Source organism: Aristolochia californica, unplaced genomic scaffold, assembly GCF_029961685.1.
Source record: "Aristolochia californica isolate CCGP_79_NKW_82.1479 unplaced genomic scaffold, dmAriCali1.0.hap1 SCAF_2, whole genome shotgun sequence".
NCBI classification, from domain to species: Eukaryota; Viridiplantae; Streptophyta; class Magnoliopsida; order Piperales; family Aristolochiaceae; genus Aristolochia; species Aristolochia californica.
This window is the reverse complement of record NW_027181881.1, coordinates 47,961,676-47,980,924: the sequence shown is the minus strand read 5'-3', so window position 1 is coordinate 47,980,924 and position 19,249 is coordinate 47,961,676. Positions and strand designations below refer to the sequence as shown.

The 19,249-nt window shown below is 38.8% G+C and overlaps 4 protein-coding genes across 4 annotated transcripts; 2 read left to right on the top strand and 2 right to left on the bottom strand.

The window, feature by feature from the left end:
* Positions 1-2,505: 2,505 nt before the first annotated feature.
* Positions 2,506-7,037, top strand: LOC137957362 (serine/threonine-protein kinase SRK2A-like). Its single transcript, XM_068805127.1, has 10 exons — positions 2,506-2,813; positions 2,943-3,183; positions 3,311-3,385; positions 3,481-3,582; positions 3,681-3,734; positions 3,828-3,920; positions 4,031-4,123; positions 5,523-5,627; positions 5,783-5,881; positions 6,542-7,037. The coding sequence occupies exons 2-10, from the start codon at positions 3,064-3,066 to the stop codon at positions 6,863-6,865; spliced, it is 1,065 nt and encodes a 354-aa protein (XP_068661228.1). The 5' UTR covers positions 2,506-2,813; positions 2,943-3,063; the 3' UTR covers positions 6,866-7,037.
* Positions 7,038-7,135: 98 nt separating this feature from the next.
* LOC137957363 (glyoxylase I 4-like) lies at positions 7,136-8,122 on the bottom strand. Its single transcript, XM_068805128.1, has 3 exons — positions 7,966-8,122; positions 7,539-7,846; positions 7,136-7,453 (listed from the first exon to the last, which is right to left on the bottom strand). Exons 1-3 carry the CDS (start codon positions 8,115-8,117, stop codon positions 7,356-7,358), a joined length of 558 nt encoding a protein of 185 aa, XP_068661229.1. The 5' UTR covers positions 8,118-8,122; the 3' UTR covers positions 7,136-7,355.
* Positions 8,123-9,241: 1,119 nt separating this feature from the next.
* Positions 9,242-10,264, bottom strand: LOC137956989 (glyoxylase I 4-like). The gene is made up of 3 exons (XM_068804679.1): positions 10,080-10,264; positions 9,670-10,001; positions 9,242-9,418 (listed from the first exon to the last, which is right to left on the bottom strand). The coding sequence occupies exons 1-3, from the start codon at positions 10,262-10,264 to the stop codon at positions 9,327-9,329; spliced, it is 609 nt and encodes a 202-aa protein (XP_068660780.1). The 3' UTR covers positions 9,242-9,326.
* A 7,511-nt stretch (positions 10,265-17,775) lies between these two features.
* Positions 17,776-19,119, top strand: LOC137957007 (glyoxylase I 4-like). Its single transcript, XM_068804705.1, has 3 exons — positions 17,776-18,186; positions 18,288-18,619; positions 18,813-19,119. The coding sequence occupies exons 1-3, from the start codon at positions 18,011-18,013 to the stop codon at positions 18,902-18,904; spliced, it is 600 nt and encodes a 199-aa protein (XP_068660806.1). The 5' UTR covers positions 17,776-18,010; the 3' UTR covers positions 18,905-19,119.
* The last annotated feature ends 130 nt before the right edge of the window (positions 19,120-19,249 follow it).

Below are 19,249 nucleotides of genomic sequence, written 5' to 3'. Positions count from 1 at the left end.
TGCAGTTTATTGTACATTAATACAATAATCACTTGAGCCAATTAACTGTGCACCTAATTAATTATAAAAAATAAATAAATAAATAGGAAAATTTGATAAAATGTTAACTTTAACACACTATATTTTTACGTATTGTTGCATCGTCCGAAAGAAAAGCAGTACTAGAGATGGTTAGGGTTGACAAAATTGCATCGTCCAGAGGAAAAACAAGCTGAGAATAGGATTTGCAAGTTTTTTTTTCTTATAAAAAAATCACATGTGCGAAACTCGCATGTGTGAACTGCATGTGCAAGTTCGCACAGTGTGCGGGACTGAGCCAGAGGGGAAAATAATTCCCCCCCTCAACTTAGGTATCGGGGGGGGCGAGAGCAGTGGCCGGTTTGATCTGACAGCAACAGCAAGGTGATAGTAGGGGGGTGACGGCGACGGGAGAGGGCTTAGAGTAGCTGCTCTAGTTGGGGTACGACGAGGCGAGGGCGACGCTACGGGAGTTGACGCTGACGACGATGAGAGGCAGAGAAGGCGATGCGCAGGGGGAAGGATTAAGTGCGGCGGCGACGGAAGGGGCACCGGAGGCGAGAGGGAGAAGGGAGATGGAGGCTGAGAGAGGGAAAAAAAATTTCGGAGGAAGAAGAGAGTAGGGAAGGAGGAGACAAAGAGAGCGAGAGAATAGGAGAGAGACCCAAAAAAAAAATTTAGGAGACGACAGACTGTCCAAAAATTTCCCAAATCCTCCCGAATCCGTTGCTCGTTAAATTAACGAGCCGTCAAGCCGAATCTGGTAGTCGAGCTCGGCTCATTAATTTAAACAAGCCGATTTCGGATCTCAAGCCGAACTCGAGCCGCTCGTAAACCTACTCAGTTCGAAGTCACCCCTACTAGAAAGTTTGTAAGAGATAAGGACTCAAAGGAGTAGAAGATCAAATAGCCATTGATTGGTTTTTTCAGGACAATGAAAACTTCTCTCTACAAAATTCTACGTAGAATTTACAACAGTTTTCTTGAGAAACGTCTCGACATAAGACAATTAACAAGGTTGTCCCGACATGCAGGTCTGGTACAAATTTTTACATAATTTCTCTTGGTTCCAACAATTCTATTTAATTTAGGTTCTTTTTTTCCAAAATAAAATTCCAAATCCAACCAGTCCTATTCAAACAAATTCAAGTCACACCCAACCCTACATTAGTAAATCTTATCTCGTAATCTGGTCTTGATCCGATAAGACCGACCGACTAAGATCCGCTAAGATCGTTTCTCTACTTAGTCCATCGGTCAATGAAAATATCATAATTTTAATAGTTTCCATGTACATGTAACAAAGTACTTAGCGGACCACGGACATGTGGACTCCTATAACAACCCATCTATGAAAGTAATTGAATTGAAGGAATTTATTAGACTCAGATAAGGTAGTTAGGTAGTTAAGTAGTTGGTTAGTTGCATGTGACCAACCTGAGCGGTGACTTATCGAGTCAAAGTCGGTGATTAATAGTAAATAGTTAATTTAGATCCAATCCATAAAATATGTTCATCAAGTCAGGGAGCATGTGCTTAGCTTTCACATTGTACATACTGAGCCCGTGTCGGTTCCATCCGAACTCAAACCTGTTTGCTTTCGGCGGTCTTCGGAATTTTCTTTTGGCTTCAAAGCGTTCTCATCAGCGCATTAAAGAGAGGGATAAGGTGTAAATTACCCCAGTTGTCCAATTGCGGGGGAAATATATTTCCGGCGAGGAGTCGAGGTGGACGAACTTTTTCCGGACACTTTTCTCTCTTCAGATGTCGACCGGACCGTCCGGAGGAAGATCTTTTTCCGTCCAACTAAAAGCAGCATGTACACCTGGAGTTGTACACATAATTCTGTCATTAATTTCGGTAACATGGAAAGATGGAAGTCACGAAAGCGAGAGAGCGTGACAGCCCCATCTACCCAGTGTCTACGACATGGGTTGTGTAACATCTTATTCTAGAACCAAAATGTATTAAAACGTGTGGGGATGAGGTGCATTGGACTTGGTGGACGTGGAGGAGAAAGAGGGTCGGTAGGGATGCGCATTCATGATCAAATCAAGAATGATGCAAGTCACTGTCAAATCCCATCTTGTTCTACAGTTAACGGCACTAGAAGGTGCCAAACCATGCCAATTCACTTATCTCATAATCATGCCGACTGCGCAGACCCATCTTGTTCTACAGCTAACGGCACTATGGATGCCCATCTGTCCCATCAATGAGAATGCATGCATCATCGCTGTTTCAGTCTATAAAACGAGTCTCCGTAGGCGACACAGCAGGTGCTACTTCAATCGGCCGATACATCGAGCGCACAGTGGGTCCCACTTACGCGATAAAGAAAAGAATATTGCGGAATATAATCATTTATCGTTACGAGAGTCACATGCGCATGGTCTACTTCTCGGATCCCACGTCAGCATTTTAGTTAAAAAAAGGAATTTAAATTTCATAATGGCAGGAAAAAGGGTAGATATTCCATCAAATTTTCTCTCCTCTCTTCGCTCGCTGTCTGTGAAAGCAAAGAGAGATTCTTCCTCTCCTGGAAAGAAAAGATTGAATTGAGAGACAGGGAAGCAGCTCTCTCTCTCGCTCTCTGCGGAGAAATTCAATCTGCAACTTTTCTTAACGGAGCAGCTATCGCGCACACGCACAGCACAGATCGAAAGGTCAACCGCCGCGCTTTGCTGCCCACCTCCATACAAAACGCCGATTTTGGAGATCGGACCAGGCAGGGAAAGGTCGTCCAGCGGGTTTTCCTCTTTCTCACGTGGTGCCGCTTTTTAAATATTCTTGGGGTCCGCTTTTCTCTCTCTGTAAATCTACTTCGTTTTTGCGCTTGGAGGCTGGAGCCCTCCAACATTCGAAAAACTTGGCAGATCTTGCCCGCTCATTTTTGTTTTGGATTTTTTTTTCTTGGTTTTCAGATCCGGGGCGGAGAGTTTTGCGTGTTGTATAATGTGCAAGGAGGGATTCGGGTGTGGGGGAATTTAGAAAGTTCGATTGCTGAGGGGTTTGGAGATTAAGGAAAGATTAAGGAAAGAAAAAATGGACAAGTACGAGCATGTTAAAGATATAGGTTCGGGGAATTTTGGTGTGGCGAGACTGATGAGGAACAAGGAGACGAAGGAGCTCGTCGCTATGAAATACATCGAACGCGGTTACAAGGTTTGTTATTAAGAATTCTGAGACCAAGGAGCTGCTGTCAGTTTTTTTTTTTGTTTTTGCTATTACTGGTTTTGTTTTGGGTTCTTGTTGATACTTTTGAGCTCAATTGAGTCTAAATTTTGGTCAGATTGATGAAAACGTGGCGAGGGAGATGATAAACCATCGGTCACTTCGTCATCCCAATATAATTAGATTCAAGGAGGTGAATTTTCTATGTTCCTTTTTTTCCGGCTTTTTATTTTACCTTCATTGGCGTTTTTTTTAAAAAAAATATATAATTTGAGGATATTTGTGTAGGTTGTTTTGACTCCTAGTCATCTCGCTATTGTTATGGAGTATGCCTCTGGCGGAGAGCTATTTGAACGTATCTGCAACGCTGGAAGATTTAGCGAAGATGAGGTTCCTACTTCCTCTTCCTCGGAGTCTATGTTCTTTATTACTTTAAAAGAGTCTTAACTCTTCTGATTATAGCTACAAATGTTTTCTAAAATTTCCAGGCGAGATACTTCTTTCAGCAGCTTATCTCGGGCGTCAGTTACTGTCATTCAATGGTAAATCTTGGATTTTGAAAAAAAAGGATCTTTTTCTCCTCCCAATGGAAATTGTGCTACTGGTTCTGATCATCTTGTTCAAATTCTGTGCAGCAAATTTGCCATCGTGATTTAAAACTCGAAAATACATTATTAGATGGAAGCCCTGCACCTCGTCTGAAAATATGCGACTTTGGCTACTCCAAGGTTGTTGAAACAAATCGCAACTCAAGGCAGTAGTTTATTGGCAGTTAAAGAAATTCTTATGTCTTTTTCTCCTCCTCTTATATTTGTTTTATATTTTTAAAAAATTTCAGTCTTCTGTGCTACATTCAAGACCAAAATCGACTGTTGGAACTCCTGCATACATTGCACCGGAAGTTCTTTCTCGGCGAGAGTATGATGGCAAGGTAATTATAATTGGGATATTGAAGTTTTTGGAACTATGTGCACCTTAAGAGAATTAGAAGCTTCATGGGGCTTGTTTATCTGGTCATCAACCCTGACCCAATCTTAACCCAAGTCAGAAGTTCCCGTTATTTTTGTACATATAAATACATATTCCCTGGATCCAAAGTGAGTTCTAAGCAAGGTACTCTTGATTGGTTGACTCATGGATTCAAACTTGCCTTCTACAGCTTCATTCTAAATTAACCAAATAATCTGGAATTATGTGACAGTAAATATACTGTAAAGGTGAGGGGGAATGTCTTTTCAATTGTTATTTTGTCTGAGCAAAGGGCTTGGCTGGAATTATCATTATCTATGTGTTGGTCTTGGTCACTATCCAGAGAAATATGCACTTGCCTTGCAATCTGTGTTGAGACATAGGTATCTTGTTTTCTCATAAAAGAAGGATGAAGATCTTACTTTTTGTTTACAGGTGGTACCCATTTTTTTCTGCTTTTCCCACTTCTCCTGCTTTTTATAATTGGACTCATTTGATTTTTGGAATTTCAAAGAAGTTCAGCTGCATTTCACTTGAGACATAATATGCATGGACTTGAGAGGCTCGTTGAGACCGCTTCTGAGCTGCTAGTTGCATGGGCTAAATTACCCTCACTAAACCAAATTTACTACTTCTCATCCCCAAATGCTGGCCATGTGCATTTACTAGAAGGCTGGGCTAAGTGCTGAAGTTGACCATACCTGCTGGCCTAAAGGTTAGAGCTAGCTAGTTAGTGGGCTGGGCTTTGTTATACGCTACTAGGTTAAATCCTGTCAAGTGCTTGATTTAGGAAAAAGTTTTGATCCTTGTACTCAGTTGGCTGGACTCAAATTTCAAATTGATTAGGTTGGTAGGCTTTAAGCAAATTGTCTGATCTGATAAGTTGGAATTTTGGAAACTTAACAGGTCTTATCATTTGAAACTTTGTAAACCTTACGCCATGGGAATTGAGTTTCTAGCTGCTTTACAGGCTTTAATTATGAGGCTTATGATCTGAACACTCCTGCTGCACAATTGAAGCTTGGCTCTTCTATATAGTGTAACAAGTAGAAAGGAAACAGAATAACAGGTTTCCTGCACTTCAGTCTGTGCTATGTTCTTTCAACTGGACTGTTACAATTACTTAAAGTGTCTTGAATCCATATTTGGACCCCTTCATTCTTAGTGTTTGTAATTGAACAGCTGTAGATCATCATTCTTTTTTGGTGCATGAATTGGGTGGAATTGGGACCAACAAGTAACTAAGAGCTACCCCTGTTTTGGTCATAAGAACAAATGATGTTAAAATCATAGGCATAAAATCTCATAGTCATGCTGTTTCAAAAAAAATCTCATAGTTATAATGTTGTCATGGTGTGCAGTTGGCAGATGTATGGTCATGTGGAGTGACTCTTTATGTGATGCTTGTTGGAGCATACCCTTTTGAAGATCAAGAGGATCCCAAGAATTTCAGAAAGACAATTGGGGTAGGGATTAAACAATCACCCTTCTCTGACTCTCTCTCTCTCTCTCTATATATATATATATATATATATATGTTTGTTTGTATGTATGTATGTATGTATGTATGTCTTATCTGTTTATCTATTTCAGTAACACTTTTGTGGTGAATTTCTTGCAGCGCATCATGGCTGTTCAGTATAAAATCCCTGACTATGTACACATATCTCAAGATTGCAAGCATCTTCTTTCCCGAATTTTTGTTGCAAATCCAATCAAGGTATCTCTAAACTTTTCTTGTACTAGTGTTTGTGTATGTCAAAACTTTCACCTGAAGAATGGTAACTAAGCACTTTACTGAATGTAACATTAGAAATCCGAAAGAAGTGATGATGGCTGGAGGATGAAATTTAAATTTTGTTGAGAATGGAGTAGGTGGTGGGGAAGAGTAGTGACAAATTTTATGTGACATGGTCCTTTTTTATCCAAAAAAAAGCATTTAGGGGATATATTGTCTCTGTTATGATCTTTAGAAACACAGATTGATGAGAAATATTTAAGAATAGAAGTCATGGCACTTAATCATTTCTCTATTATGGATGCACAAGGAATCAAATTACTACCACCTTTGTCACTTCTGTTAGTATATAAATGGATTTTACTGTGCTGAAGAGTATTTTTTGAAAAAAAGTGCTCAACAAAACCTGAAACTTAGTGGTGTGTATGGATACTGTCATCATATGTGAAAACCTATGGTTGTTGCCTCTGCATCTCATGTCTTTTCTTGTAAAAAACTAAACAAGAAACAGAATGCGTGTAGGAGTGTGTATCTGGTTTTGTTCCTTGGAGCATGCACATATCTCATAATGTTAGCAGTCGCTAACTCTAGTGAAGAAATGAAAGAGCTGTTTTGACAACTATATCTTGTGAACAATTGCAGAGGATTACAATTAAAGAAATCAAGAATCACCCGTGGTTCCTGAAGAACTTGCCTAGGGAGCTGACAGAATCGGCCCAAGCAATCTATTATCAAAGAGATAATCCAAGCTTTTCCCTCCAGAGTATTGATGACATTATGAAAATCGTGGGGGAGGCAAGAACCCCACCTCCAGCAACTAGATCTGTGCCAGGATGGGATGGGGAAGAAGACGAGGATGAAGACAGAGACGAAGAAGAAGAGCTAGAGGAGGAGGATGATGAAGAAGATGAATATGATAAGAGAGTCAAAGAAGTGCATGCTAGTGGTGAATTTCATGTCAATTAGTTGTTGTCTGTTTCATTCCGTCTTATATTGTTAGTAATTTTGTTTTTGTTTTTTCCCTTTTCTTGTGTAGAATTGTTTTAATAATGTTTACGCGTGTGTGTTTGTGTCCGTGTATGTGTGAAACTGTACCCTGTAAGCTCATATTTGGTTTGAAGGCTGTAACTCTGTCCTAGTTGTCCTCTTGAGAGCCCAAGTTTCGACTTGCGACACTTGCTTAACTTACACACAGGCTTTCGTTCTTTCATGATGATTGATATTTATCAAGTTGGGATTACATAAAGCGTAGAAAAAGAAAAAATACAATATGAATATCAAGCAACCTTGAAAATTCAAATACTCAATCAATCTAAGGTTCTCAACACAGATTCTGAGCTCAACATTCAGTGTAAGCAGTTTCTGTAGTGAAGGCAACATTCAAAGGGGTCGAACTGGTTCCCTCTCCTGAGTGATTTTCAATATAACTCTCTTTATCTGTAATTAGATGAAATTCTCAGAAGGAGATGCCTAATATGTCTGTAACCAATCTTTCGATCATCTCATTCGCGACTTCGTTGCTGCAGCGGGCCTCGTCTTGTTCCCTTATCTTACCTACGGATGGATGGACAATCAAATGTCAGCACTAAAATGGAGAGAATACTGACATTGAGGGAATTAAGTAGAGAGGAGAGCTTACTCAGGGAAGTGTTCTTAAGAGAACACGAGGAGATTGGAAGAATCGGAATGTTTTCGCAGTTGCAGATTTCCACCATGTAGCCATCTGGGTCATGGAAGAAAATCTGATCGACCAGTATTCCTCCTTCTTCGACCACAGCCGTCACATAATCTATCCCTTTCTCTTCTAGCTTTCTCTTCAGCAGTTTCATGTCCGAGCACTGGAAGGAGATGTGGTTGTCTTTGGGATTTATGAAGTCTTTCTTTCTGGGCATTTCATCTGCGGAGTTGCATTCCAGGAGATGTATCCCAATGCCATAGTTAAACAACCTGAAGTGAAGAAAAGGAAAAAACACTGATCAGTCTGCAGATGAAACCGGAACTTGAAAGCACAAATATAATTTAAAAAAAAACGAGATGGGATTAGGTAATTAATTAATCCCTCGTACCAAGCTCCTTCGAACTTGAAAGAGGAAGGTCTCTTTATCAGCCTAAATCCCAGAACATCCACATAGAATGTGACTGATCTGTTCACTGATCTGCAGACGAATGATACATGGTTCATCGAAACCAGGGGAAGTGCTGTTGCTGCTGTCTCCATCTGGGTTGGCTGTCTTCTCTTGCTCTTCTCACTTCTTACCAGAGCCTCGACCGTGAGCTTATATGCACGTAGCTTCGCTTGACATGCGAAGCACGTGGGTATCCTTGGGGAGGTGAGTTCTAGACACCACACCAACGCGGCATTGCAATTTGCACATGTTCCGTGTGTAAAAGGGTATTGATTAGTTGTAGTGTGAAACACACCGTGACGAAGATAATGAACCAACTACCTTAAGTTGAACTTTTAGTTACAATACTAACCAACCCAAGACCTAGTCTATATTTGAAATGTTGTCACATGTTCAAAAATGATAAAATACAAAGTCTTTCTTTGTAAGTGATTTATTTAGTTGGTTCACTTTTTGATCCTTCATGAACATGGTGGACCATTATAGATTAATCAACAACTCCATCTAGTGATCTTAGATCCTTGTACTAGGTCAAACAAATCACTCAACTTTGATAACTTATTTGACACTTGTTAGAGGAAGAAAAAACAGCTTCAAACACTAGGAAGATTTCGAAAACTTTTTAAAGGTCCGATTCTCCCTTAGTGTGATGATCTTTAGGGTGGTAGAGGTAACTCTTTTTCATCGATCCGCTCTCCATGATATTTATATTGATACATTTTTATTTTAAAAATATCATTCTCTATGTAATTAAGGTGTCATTGATGTAATTAATTTATGTTTCTTGTTTCTTCTTCACTTTTACTTTAATCGGTTATAAATAGATCTTAAGGGGGAGAATTTTGAATAAGTCTATAACCTCGTTCTTCCTCATTTTTTCTTCCTTCTTCTATAATGGGAAATTCTCAATTATTTAATCTTCAAAAACCCTTCTGAAAGTTGTACTTCAGAGTTGACTGTAACTGGATATTCAAAAAAAGAAAAAAAAGAAAAACACTGGCCAGCCACTGAATTCAGAGATCATAAGAGTAGCAGAGAGAGGGATTGAGGAGCTCGGACAGCTTACTTATTTGTCTTAGATTTATATAAATACCAATAGTACAACTCTACAATTCTTTGAAGCTCGGGAGCTCAAATAATCGACTCTTAAAGATCAATCACAAACAGAAGGAAATGAAAATTCCTTTCCACAATTGACTGACACGCCTTAATTAAAATAACCTAACAAGGCAATCTGCTTGTGCAATGTTGTACACAAAATTTGGTGAAAATCTTCTGGGAAGACGATGCAGTGTTCATATTCAGAAGGAGATGTCCATCATGTCTGCGACCAAATTCTCCATCATCAAGATCTCCACTTCAGAAGCACAGCGAGCCTCCCTGGATTTCTCACCTGCAATATTGGACCCATGAAGCAGTTGAGTAGTTGGTAGTTGGCCGCGCATTCAATGCGTGCAATCACACGCTACTAAGCCATTAAATTTTATTGACCAAAAAAACGGTTCCGCCGTTGACGATCACATCAGCTTGAATGAAATTGGATAAGCTTAGGAAGACCAAATTCATTCTTACAGAACTGGTCCACAGACCAAGCATTAACTATATGTGAGTAGTTTAAGCCATTAGAGAGAGAAAGAGACTCACCATAGAGATTCTGAAAAGCGTAGTCCTTGGGAACCTTCTTGAGAGGGCAGGCAGAGAGTGGAAGAACCGGGAGGTTTTCACAGTTGCAGATCTCCACCATATATCCATCTGGGTCATGGAAAAACAACTGATCCACCTTAATCCCTCCCTCTTCCACGAGTGCCGTTGCGTACTCGATGTTCATCTTTTCCAGTTTTCTCATCACCAGTCTCATGTCGGAGCACTGGAAGGAGATATGATTGTCTTTGGGGTTTATGATTCCTTTCTTCTTTGGCATGGCATCTGGGGAGTTGCATTCCAACAAATGGATACCGATACCATAATTGAACAACCTGAAGAACAAATATGTAATCCATCAGAGATCATTACAGAGTTCTAAAAAGCAAAAGCTCAAAAACTCTTGAACTTACCATGCTCCTTCGAAGTTGAAGGAAGAGGGTCTTTTGACGAGTACAAAACCCAAAACCTCTTCGTAAAATTTCACTGACTCGCTCACCGATTTGCAGACAAACGAGACATGGTTTAAAGAAAGCAAAGGAAGGGGGGATGCTCCCTCTTCTACATCTCTCTCTATCTTAACATTCTCAATCCCCATCTCTCTCTCTCTTGCTATATTCCTTTCTTCTCTTCCTCTCTTACGATCACAAACACCCAGATACCCAGAGCATCTCCATTATATCATATATATATATATAGCTACCAGCTACAGAATTATTCACAGATTAACCGAAAAATAAATCCCAGAAGACGTGGATCCACCTCACGCAGACGAGTCATGCTTCTTATCCTCCTCCGTCCTTTTTTTCTTACAAGAAAATGTAAAGACAAAAAAATAAAAATGTGGGCAACCCGTTCTGCAGGAATGTCAAAGATGAATAACTAATCGTGAAAAAGGCGCCATCTCTTACAAGAAAGTCGTAGAGAAGGCTGTTACAGTTCATCTTAACTATTTATAAATCAGCATTGTTTGATTTTCTTCAATTGATTAGCTCTTTGGTCCTGTAATTTCTGATAGGGAGTAGTCACCAACCGTGGATAAAAAAAAGGATCGGATGGTTTTTCGTAGAAAACGGGTTCCTTGAACTACTGATTAAATAGATGGATTTGAAATGTGCTTCGTTGATTCGAAAGAATCAGTCATGTTCAAAACCTTGTAATCCATTTTGTTGGTTAATCCATTTTTTTTTTTCAACTGTTCTTCCAGCAATCTGGAACTGTTCAACTCCAGCCATCTCTGGACTAATTAATGTAGAGCCCGACTCTTGCCTGTGTTTTGCCTTTCTGTCTTCATTTCGTCCCAAACTTCACATGATTAGATTAAAAAACATCCTTCACTGTAGTTATTGAAATGGTACAGAGAGTGCGGACAATGATATATTTTCCTAGTAAACGGTCAAGTTGACAAGAGCACTCAAAATGCTTGTCTATTTGCTGCCGATTCTTCCCCATGATCAGCCCAGTTAGATTCCACGTTAGGTATACATCAGCTCGATTCAAAGAATCATTCATGGAACGTGCACTTTAATAGCTGGAATTGTTTAATTGAATCCAATCATGCCTCACCGAAACCAGAACTGAGATTGGTTGGCTTCAGAACTTCCAATTTTGTTAACAGTAAAGATCCCAACCAGGAATCTCATTTCTTTCATTTAAGAACTAAAGTGCAGCTTTTCTTTCAGATCGTCTCAGTAAAAGTAACATTAACTAATCTATTGACCTCTGGGCAGCGTGGATAAATACCCTTAATTTGGCCATTTTGTTGAGAGATAATTCCAGAAAGGAGAATAAAACAGAAGAAGAAATGTTACAAATTGGCACATGAATATGATCAATGGAGTTTTGGTCTTGAGCTGCTGCTCTGGCCGTGTTTGATTTTAAAAACTGAAGCACTATTTTCTTTGATCATGAAGTCCTATGCAGCTTGATTTACCATCTGGATTAAAATCAAATGGGGCAGCAGTAGATAAGAATGAAGGATCTGGTGGTGAGAGGACTTTCTTCATCGGCAGCTCACAAAAAAGAGAGACCCTAAACTGTGTCTGAACTTTGACTTGAATATCATTCAAACTCTTCAATAAAATCTTTGAATTGCAATACGACCATCTATGAAAGATTCATTCATTCATAACACCATCTTCAAAATCGGAAGCACCGTATGAAGACTTTAAACTCTTTTCCATCTTCGGATTTCTTCCCTGCAGAACCCAAATAAAAGGATTAAGAGAGGTGACGGAAAAAACCTTTTGCAACTCATACTGGTTACGCATGTCGGGCTTTATGAGATGAGTCCAGATGATCATTTCTTCTGTATGTAAGCTTGTAGTCTTTAGTCCCCTGAAAGGTATCACATGACTTTCTTTGCAGTTGTCCAATGGTCCAAATCGGGATTACTTTGATATCTGCCCAACATTCCCACTACATAAGCTATGTCAGGTCTTGTGCAAACCTGAGCATACATTAAACTCCCAACTGCGGAAGCATATGAAATATTTTTTATTTATTCTTTCTCTAAATTATTTCGTGGACCTTGTTCCAAACTTAATCTGGCACCTTTGACAATAGGTGCAACACTAGATGAGTAATTATTCATACGATATCTTTCTAGAATTTTGTTGATATAGGCTTCTTGAGACAATCCTAATGTCCCTTGGGATCTGTCTCTATCAATCTTTATACCTATGAGATAAGCAGTTTTGCTCATATCTTTCATATCAAATTTCAACGAGAGAAATCGTTTGACATCATAAAGTAATCCTAAATCACTTGAAGCAAGTAGAATATCATCTACATATAGGACTAAGAAAATTATTTGGCTCCCACTAACCTTATGGTATATACATTGATCCATGATATTCTCCGTAAACCCAAATGAAGAAATAACATCACGAAATTTTAAATACCACTGACGGGAGGGTTTTTTTTAGTCCATATATAGATTTCTTAAGTCTACATATCAAGTGATCATTCCCCTCTGAAATGAAACCTTCAGGTTATTTCATGTAAACCTATTCTTCTAGGTCTCTATTGAGGAAAACCGTTTTCACATCCATTTGATGTAACTCTATATCAAAATGAGCTACTAATGCCATAATTATCCGAAATGAATCCTTCTTTGAAATAGGAGAGAAGGTTTCGTGATAATCAATTCCTTCTTGTTGAGTAAATCCTTTGGCTACAAGTCTTGCCTTATATCACTCAATATTGCCTAAAAAGTTTCTTTTGGTTTTGAAAACCCATTTACAACTAATGGCCTTCCCCCCTTTAGGCAATTCAACGAGATCCCATACTTGGTTTTTAGCCATTGAATCCAATTCTTCCTGCATGACATCATTCCAAAATGTGGATTTTTGTCCACTCATGGCCTGTGAAAACGTAATAGGATCATTTTCAGCACAAATAGCCATGTCAGATTCTTGAAAGTACACTTTAGAATCTGAAGAGACGACAGGTTTCCTAACTTTTGAAGATCTTCTTAATGGTACTTCAACATTTTCAGGTTGAGAATGTTGAGTTACCTGATCTATAGGAGTGTCCTAATGATGAGATGGTGCTTCAACTATTAGTTGTACTGGAATAATCGAATCCTGATGATGTTTATGAAAAACAACCAATCTATCCGAATTTGTAGAAGCAAATGGAGTATTTGTATGCTCTTTAAAAACTAAGTTTTTAGGTTGGCTACTCCCACTAATCTCATAATTCTCAAGGAACTTTGCATTCTTAGATTCGATAATTCTTGTCGAACGAGATGGACAATAAAATTTGTATTCCTTAAACTTTTCTGCATAGCCAATGAAATATCCACCGACTGTTCTAAAGTCTAACTTTGTTTCATGTGGATTGTAAAGTCGAACTTCAACTGGATAACCCCAAACATGTACATGTCTTAAAATAAGTTTCCAACTTTTCCATAACTCGAATGACGTTTTATGAACCGTCTTGGTTAGAACCTTATTGAGTACATAGACTGCAATTTTGAGAATTTTACTCCATAAAGACAATGGGAGATCGAAGTTACTAATCATATTCCTCACCATGTCCATTATGTTCGATTTCTTCTTTCAACCACACCATTTTGAGACGGTGAGTCAGGCATTGTGTATTGTGGCACAATACATTGTTCCACAAGAAACCTTGCAAAAGGACCAGGCAATTGTCCTCTTTCAGTGTACCTTCTATAATATTCACCACCTCTATCTGACCTCACGATTTTGATTTGTTTACTTAATTGTTTATCTACTTCTGCTTTATAGACCTTAAAAGCATCTAGTGCTTCACTTCTATCATAAAGCAGATAGAGATACATATACAGTGTATGGTCATCAATAAAGGTAATGAAATATTTTTGACCATTGAAACATGGATCATAAAGATCTGAAATATCAATGTGTATGATTTCTAAGACATCAGAAGTTCTCCTGGCACCTTTCTTGTACTTCTTGGTTTGCTTTCCTTTAATACAATCCACTCATGTACTAAAATCAGTAAAATCAAGAGCTTCAAGGACTCCATCATTAACTAATCTTTTATTTCTATCAATGGAGATATGACCTAATCTCCTATGCCACAACATGAAGGATTTCTCATTTATAACACTTCTCTTATTGCCAACATTAATACCATGCACAGTAGTAAGACTGCAATCAAATGGAGAATTTAAAAGAAGTTTGGATAATCTTTCTTCCAAAATGTCATTTCCAACAAGAAAATGGTCTTTATACAAATGGAGGGAATTTCTAGAAACTGAGATAAGGTTTCTAGAAAAAGATGGAACATAAAATATCCTTTCAAGATCTAAGACAAAACCAGTATTTAGGACAAGTCTGAAAGTTTCAACCGCCTCTATATGTGAACCCATCTTGTTTCCTGAATAGATGAAGCATTCACTTGGTGTCGGTTTTCATTGGTTCAAGAAACCTTGCATGGTGTTGGCAACATGGATTGTAGTACCAGAATCAATCTAACAAGTGTTATAAGAAGCATGAGTCATATTAGATTCAAAACACACTAAAGAACACATTTGGGTTATCAAGGTGCTTGCTAATACCTTATTGGAAATCTCAAATTGTTCCTGAATAGCTTGAAGATATTCCTTGGCTTTGGCACATTCACGAATAAATTCACGAATACTCTTCCCAATATGAAACTTAATAAATATCAAATTTAATCGATTGGATCTCTCCCAAAGTTCAAATGATGTTTTCTCAATTTGGGTACTGGATTCCGTAGGTTTCAAAGGTTCATCCACTCTAAGTACCAAGTTAAGATCCATGCACCCTAATAACAGGAGAATTTTCTCTTTCCACTCAATATAATTTTTTCCATTTAAGAGAACAATAGAGGAATCAAAGGTTGGGACAGATAAAGTTTGAAGAGCTGCAAAAAATAGATAACAAACTTATTAAACACGTAATGAAACCAAATTTTTTGAATACTTACCCATGTAAATAATCCAAACAAATAAACCAGCGTGTCATTATAATCTTTCCTGTGGGATTAAATTGTAACGCATATGCGATTTATTATCTCTTTATCATGGGACCTAGAAATTTGTGTGTAAAGGAATATTCTAGGCCTGTGGGCAACTAGAAATTTTTTTTTAAATATTTCTTTCCTATCCTGATTAATTATGTAAATATAACATTTACCCCTGTGGGGTTAAATTATTATACCTCCATGATTAATCACAATTAACTTTATGTGACTAAACATAATATCACTAGACATTTGCATAATTAAAAATACTGTGGTAATTACTCAATTATTCAAATGTATACCTAAAATATGACATAAAAATAATTTACTACAATGAATGTCAATTAATAATCCTTATATTTAGGTCAATATAAAATATGCATAAAAAACTAAAGTATGCATAAAACCAAAATAAATTTTGCACAATTATTAAAATTACATAAAAAAAATTAGAACAATTATTAAAATTGCATAAAAACATATCAGAGCTTAAATAGTTCCTAAAACCTAAAACTATTTGAATCTCTATCGGGAGTCATATCATTTCATCCATCATTTCTCTCTTCGTCGTCACCATCAGTGCATCTAAGAGCAAGCAAACTTGGTGTCATCGCTCTTATCACAACACAAGTGGCGGGACCAACCTCCCATCTTCTCAAGTCATTCTTCATTTTTTCGGTACAGAAACAAGTACAAAACTAAAGTCAGTTCTGATTGTGTTTCAGTTATTGTTGAGATATCGACCGGGCTCATCCTTGTATAAGGTCATGTTATGCCTCTCATTATTGCTTCAAGGTTTTAGCATAACTGGTTTCAACATGGTGTCAGAGCAGGTTGGTCACGAGTTCAAATCCTTCCTCCCATCTTCTCAAGTCATTCTTCATTTTTTCGGTACAGAAACAAGTACAAAACTAAAGTCAGTTCTGATTGTGTTTCAGTTATTGTTGAGATATCGACCGGGCTCATCCTTGTATAAGGTCATGTTATGCCTCTCATTATTGCTTCAAGGTTTTAGCATAACTGGTTTCAACATGGTGTCAGAGCAGGTTGGTCACGAGTTCAAATCCTTCCTCCCTCCCCCCCCCCCCCCCCCCAAAATTTGTCCTTTGTATGTTGGGACCCGAATTTTACACGGGTTGTCCTATGCGGCAGAGTGTTGAGATATCGACCGGGCCGGTCCTTGTATAAGGTCGGCCCGGTCCTTGTATAAGGTCATTTGCGCATATCACTATTGCCCCCAGGTTTTAACATTTATGTTGTCGGTGGTCGCTCGCACATCTGAATTCACTCCGTCCCGTCAGGTGAACGAAGCAACAGACCTGCAACAAAACCACTCCGCGTACGAAATCTATTCTTTCATTTCCCACTATAGAAAACAGAATATAAGAAACTGATTTTTTTAAAAAAACGTCTCTTTCTTTCTCGGTAGGCTGCATGTTTCACGTTTATAGATATTCTTTTGGGTAGCATTGATTTCTCGAAGTTTATACTTGCAGGCGGGAGAATGGAGATGGCACGACATGCCCAATTCACCCAGCGAACATTCGTGGAAAATTACAGTCTGTTCTTTTTCTTTTCTTCCTCAGAATCCTTGTACTGTGAATGCAATCTTTTGACCCTGTGCTCAACTAGGACTACCATCGTCTCCGTATCATCCTCCGACCTTTAATGTGAAAGTCAATGGAATCAAAGTAGCTATCCATCGTCTTTCTTTTCTAGCTGTTCTTGTCATGGTCTCATGGGACAAGGCATGACCAGTGCAAAGCGTTAAATAATGAGTTGGAGTTTATTGACACCGGACCCCAAGTCAACTCGAGCACAACCCTCTGTCATCTCAAGTTGCATTGCTAAGACTTGCCTGGATATAGGATCCTCTTACTAAATGGGAATTTATCCATGTGATTTTGAGGTAAACGGACTGTTTGATGTGTAATTTTTGTCTGAAAGTAGCTGCTTCTGCATTCTTAAATGAATTTTTTATGGAATCCTGATTGGGACCTGATTGATTTGGGATCAATCAATCTCAGTTGAGGTTTGAGCCAGACATTATTAACTCCATTATCGAACTGGCTTATCAGGGATCATTTTTTAAAGATGATGTTTACCTAACGCAGAATCTTACTCAGTTGATTATGGGACGCAATCAGCATTCGATAAAAAAAAGAACTTGAGTGTTCTTCTTTAATTTCAGAGCTTACAGATTAAAAAACGGAAGATTATGTTCACCCTTTCGTATTCTTACCCTTTCGCATCTCTTTGAAATGAATTAGATAATCTGTATGAATAATAAAAGTCTTTTTAAAGGATTTTTTTTACTGTAAATCATGTGAAGTTGGGACGAAGTGGATACTGGGCGAGACCCCTGATACAGTCGTTGGCTGGAGGTCTGTAGCTTAAAACTTGTACGTAAGCAAAGTAAAAAATGGTAATATGCTACTCTGATTTCAATGGAGGAAGCCTGTGAAAAATATGGGCTGTTTACGTATTAATAAAGCGGTCTTCAAGTCATCAAATAAGGCAGTCATTGGTTTTCTATAAAGATCCACGCGGTTTGTTTATCGAGGGTTGGTGATCGATCCCTGTCAGAAATTGAAGGTCGAAACTTTCCAGTTTTCTTATAGGAAATAGGAAGAAAAGGACGGAGGTGGAGGATAAGAAGCATGACTCTGTGTCTGCGTGGGTTTTGAGGAGCCAGATCCACACGTCTGCTGGACTTCACTTGCTTGCATTAAAAATTCTGCACGGGCTATTTATACGGTAAAGTGGGAATGATTCGGTATCTGGCGATCCGCGATATCTGTGTAAGAGAGAGAGACAGGGAAGACGGGGAGAGGCCGAGAGCGTTGAGGCATAAAGGAACACAGAGATGGGGGTTGAGATAGAGAGAGATGTAGAAGAGGGGGCATCCCCCCTTCCTTTGCTTTCTTTAAACCATGTTTCGTTTGTCTGCAAATCAGTGAGTGAATCAGTGCGATTTTACGAAGAGGTTTTGGGCTTTGTGCTCATCAAAAGACCCTCTTCCTTCAAGTTCGAAGGAGCTTGGTAAGTTTCAGGCTTTGAGCTTTTGAAAACCATTACTGGTCTTTTTCAGTTCATGTTTTTTAAACTCTGAAATGACCTCTGGCTGATTACATGTTCTTCAGGTTGTTCAATTACGGGATCGGTATCCATCTCTTGGAATGCAACACCACAGACGCCATGCCAAAGAAGAAAGGAGTCATAAATCCCAAAGATAATCACATCTCCTTCCAGTGCTCCGACATGAGACTGGTGATGAGAAAACTGGAAGAGATGAAGATCAAGTATGTGACGGCAGTCGTAGAGGAGGGAGGGATCAAGGTCGATCAGCTCTTTTTCCATGACCCAGATGGATATATGGTGGAGATCTGCAACTGTGAAAACCTCCCAGTTCTTCCTCTCTCTGCTTGCCCTCTCAAAAAGGTTCCCAAGGACTACGCTTTGCAAAACCTCTATGGTGAGTCTCCTTCCATTATCATATGCAATTAAGTTCAATAAAACTTGAATGGAGCCCCATTCACCCTTCTGCTACGGATTGGCTTCGTGTAATTGAATATCCCAACAACCATGGCACAAGGGTAGAAAGTATTTATTTATTCTGAGTACTCGGATCTGGTCTATCTCACTCAGCCATTAATTCAACTATGCAGGCGAGAAATCCAGGAACGCTCGCTGTGCTTCGAAAGTAGAGACCTTGATGATGGAGAGCTTGGTTGCAGACATGATGGACATCTCCTTCTGATGAATTTTACATCTTCCCAGAAGATTTCGACGATGTGTTGTGCAAAAGTACTTGACGCGTAGAAATTTTTCCCAGAAGGGAAAAATTTTGAGGTCTGATTGCTTCGTTTTCTGTATCTTATGTTATAGTGTGAATGTGTTGTGGAGAAAGGATTTCATTTTCTGAGCATTCAAACTTGAAATGTTCATCCAAGAAAATAATTAAGCTTCCTCTTTCTATTTCTCTGTACAAGTCTTGGATCAGTATAATCTCCACCGAAAGGCAAAGCGTGCAAACGTGGTAAATTCTTTAACTGGTGCGTCTTGGCTGTCTCAGTCCACACCGCTCACCGTCAGGGGCTTGCAC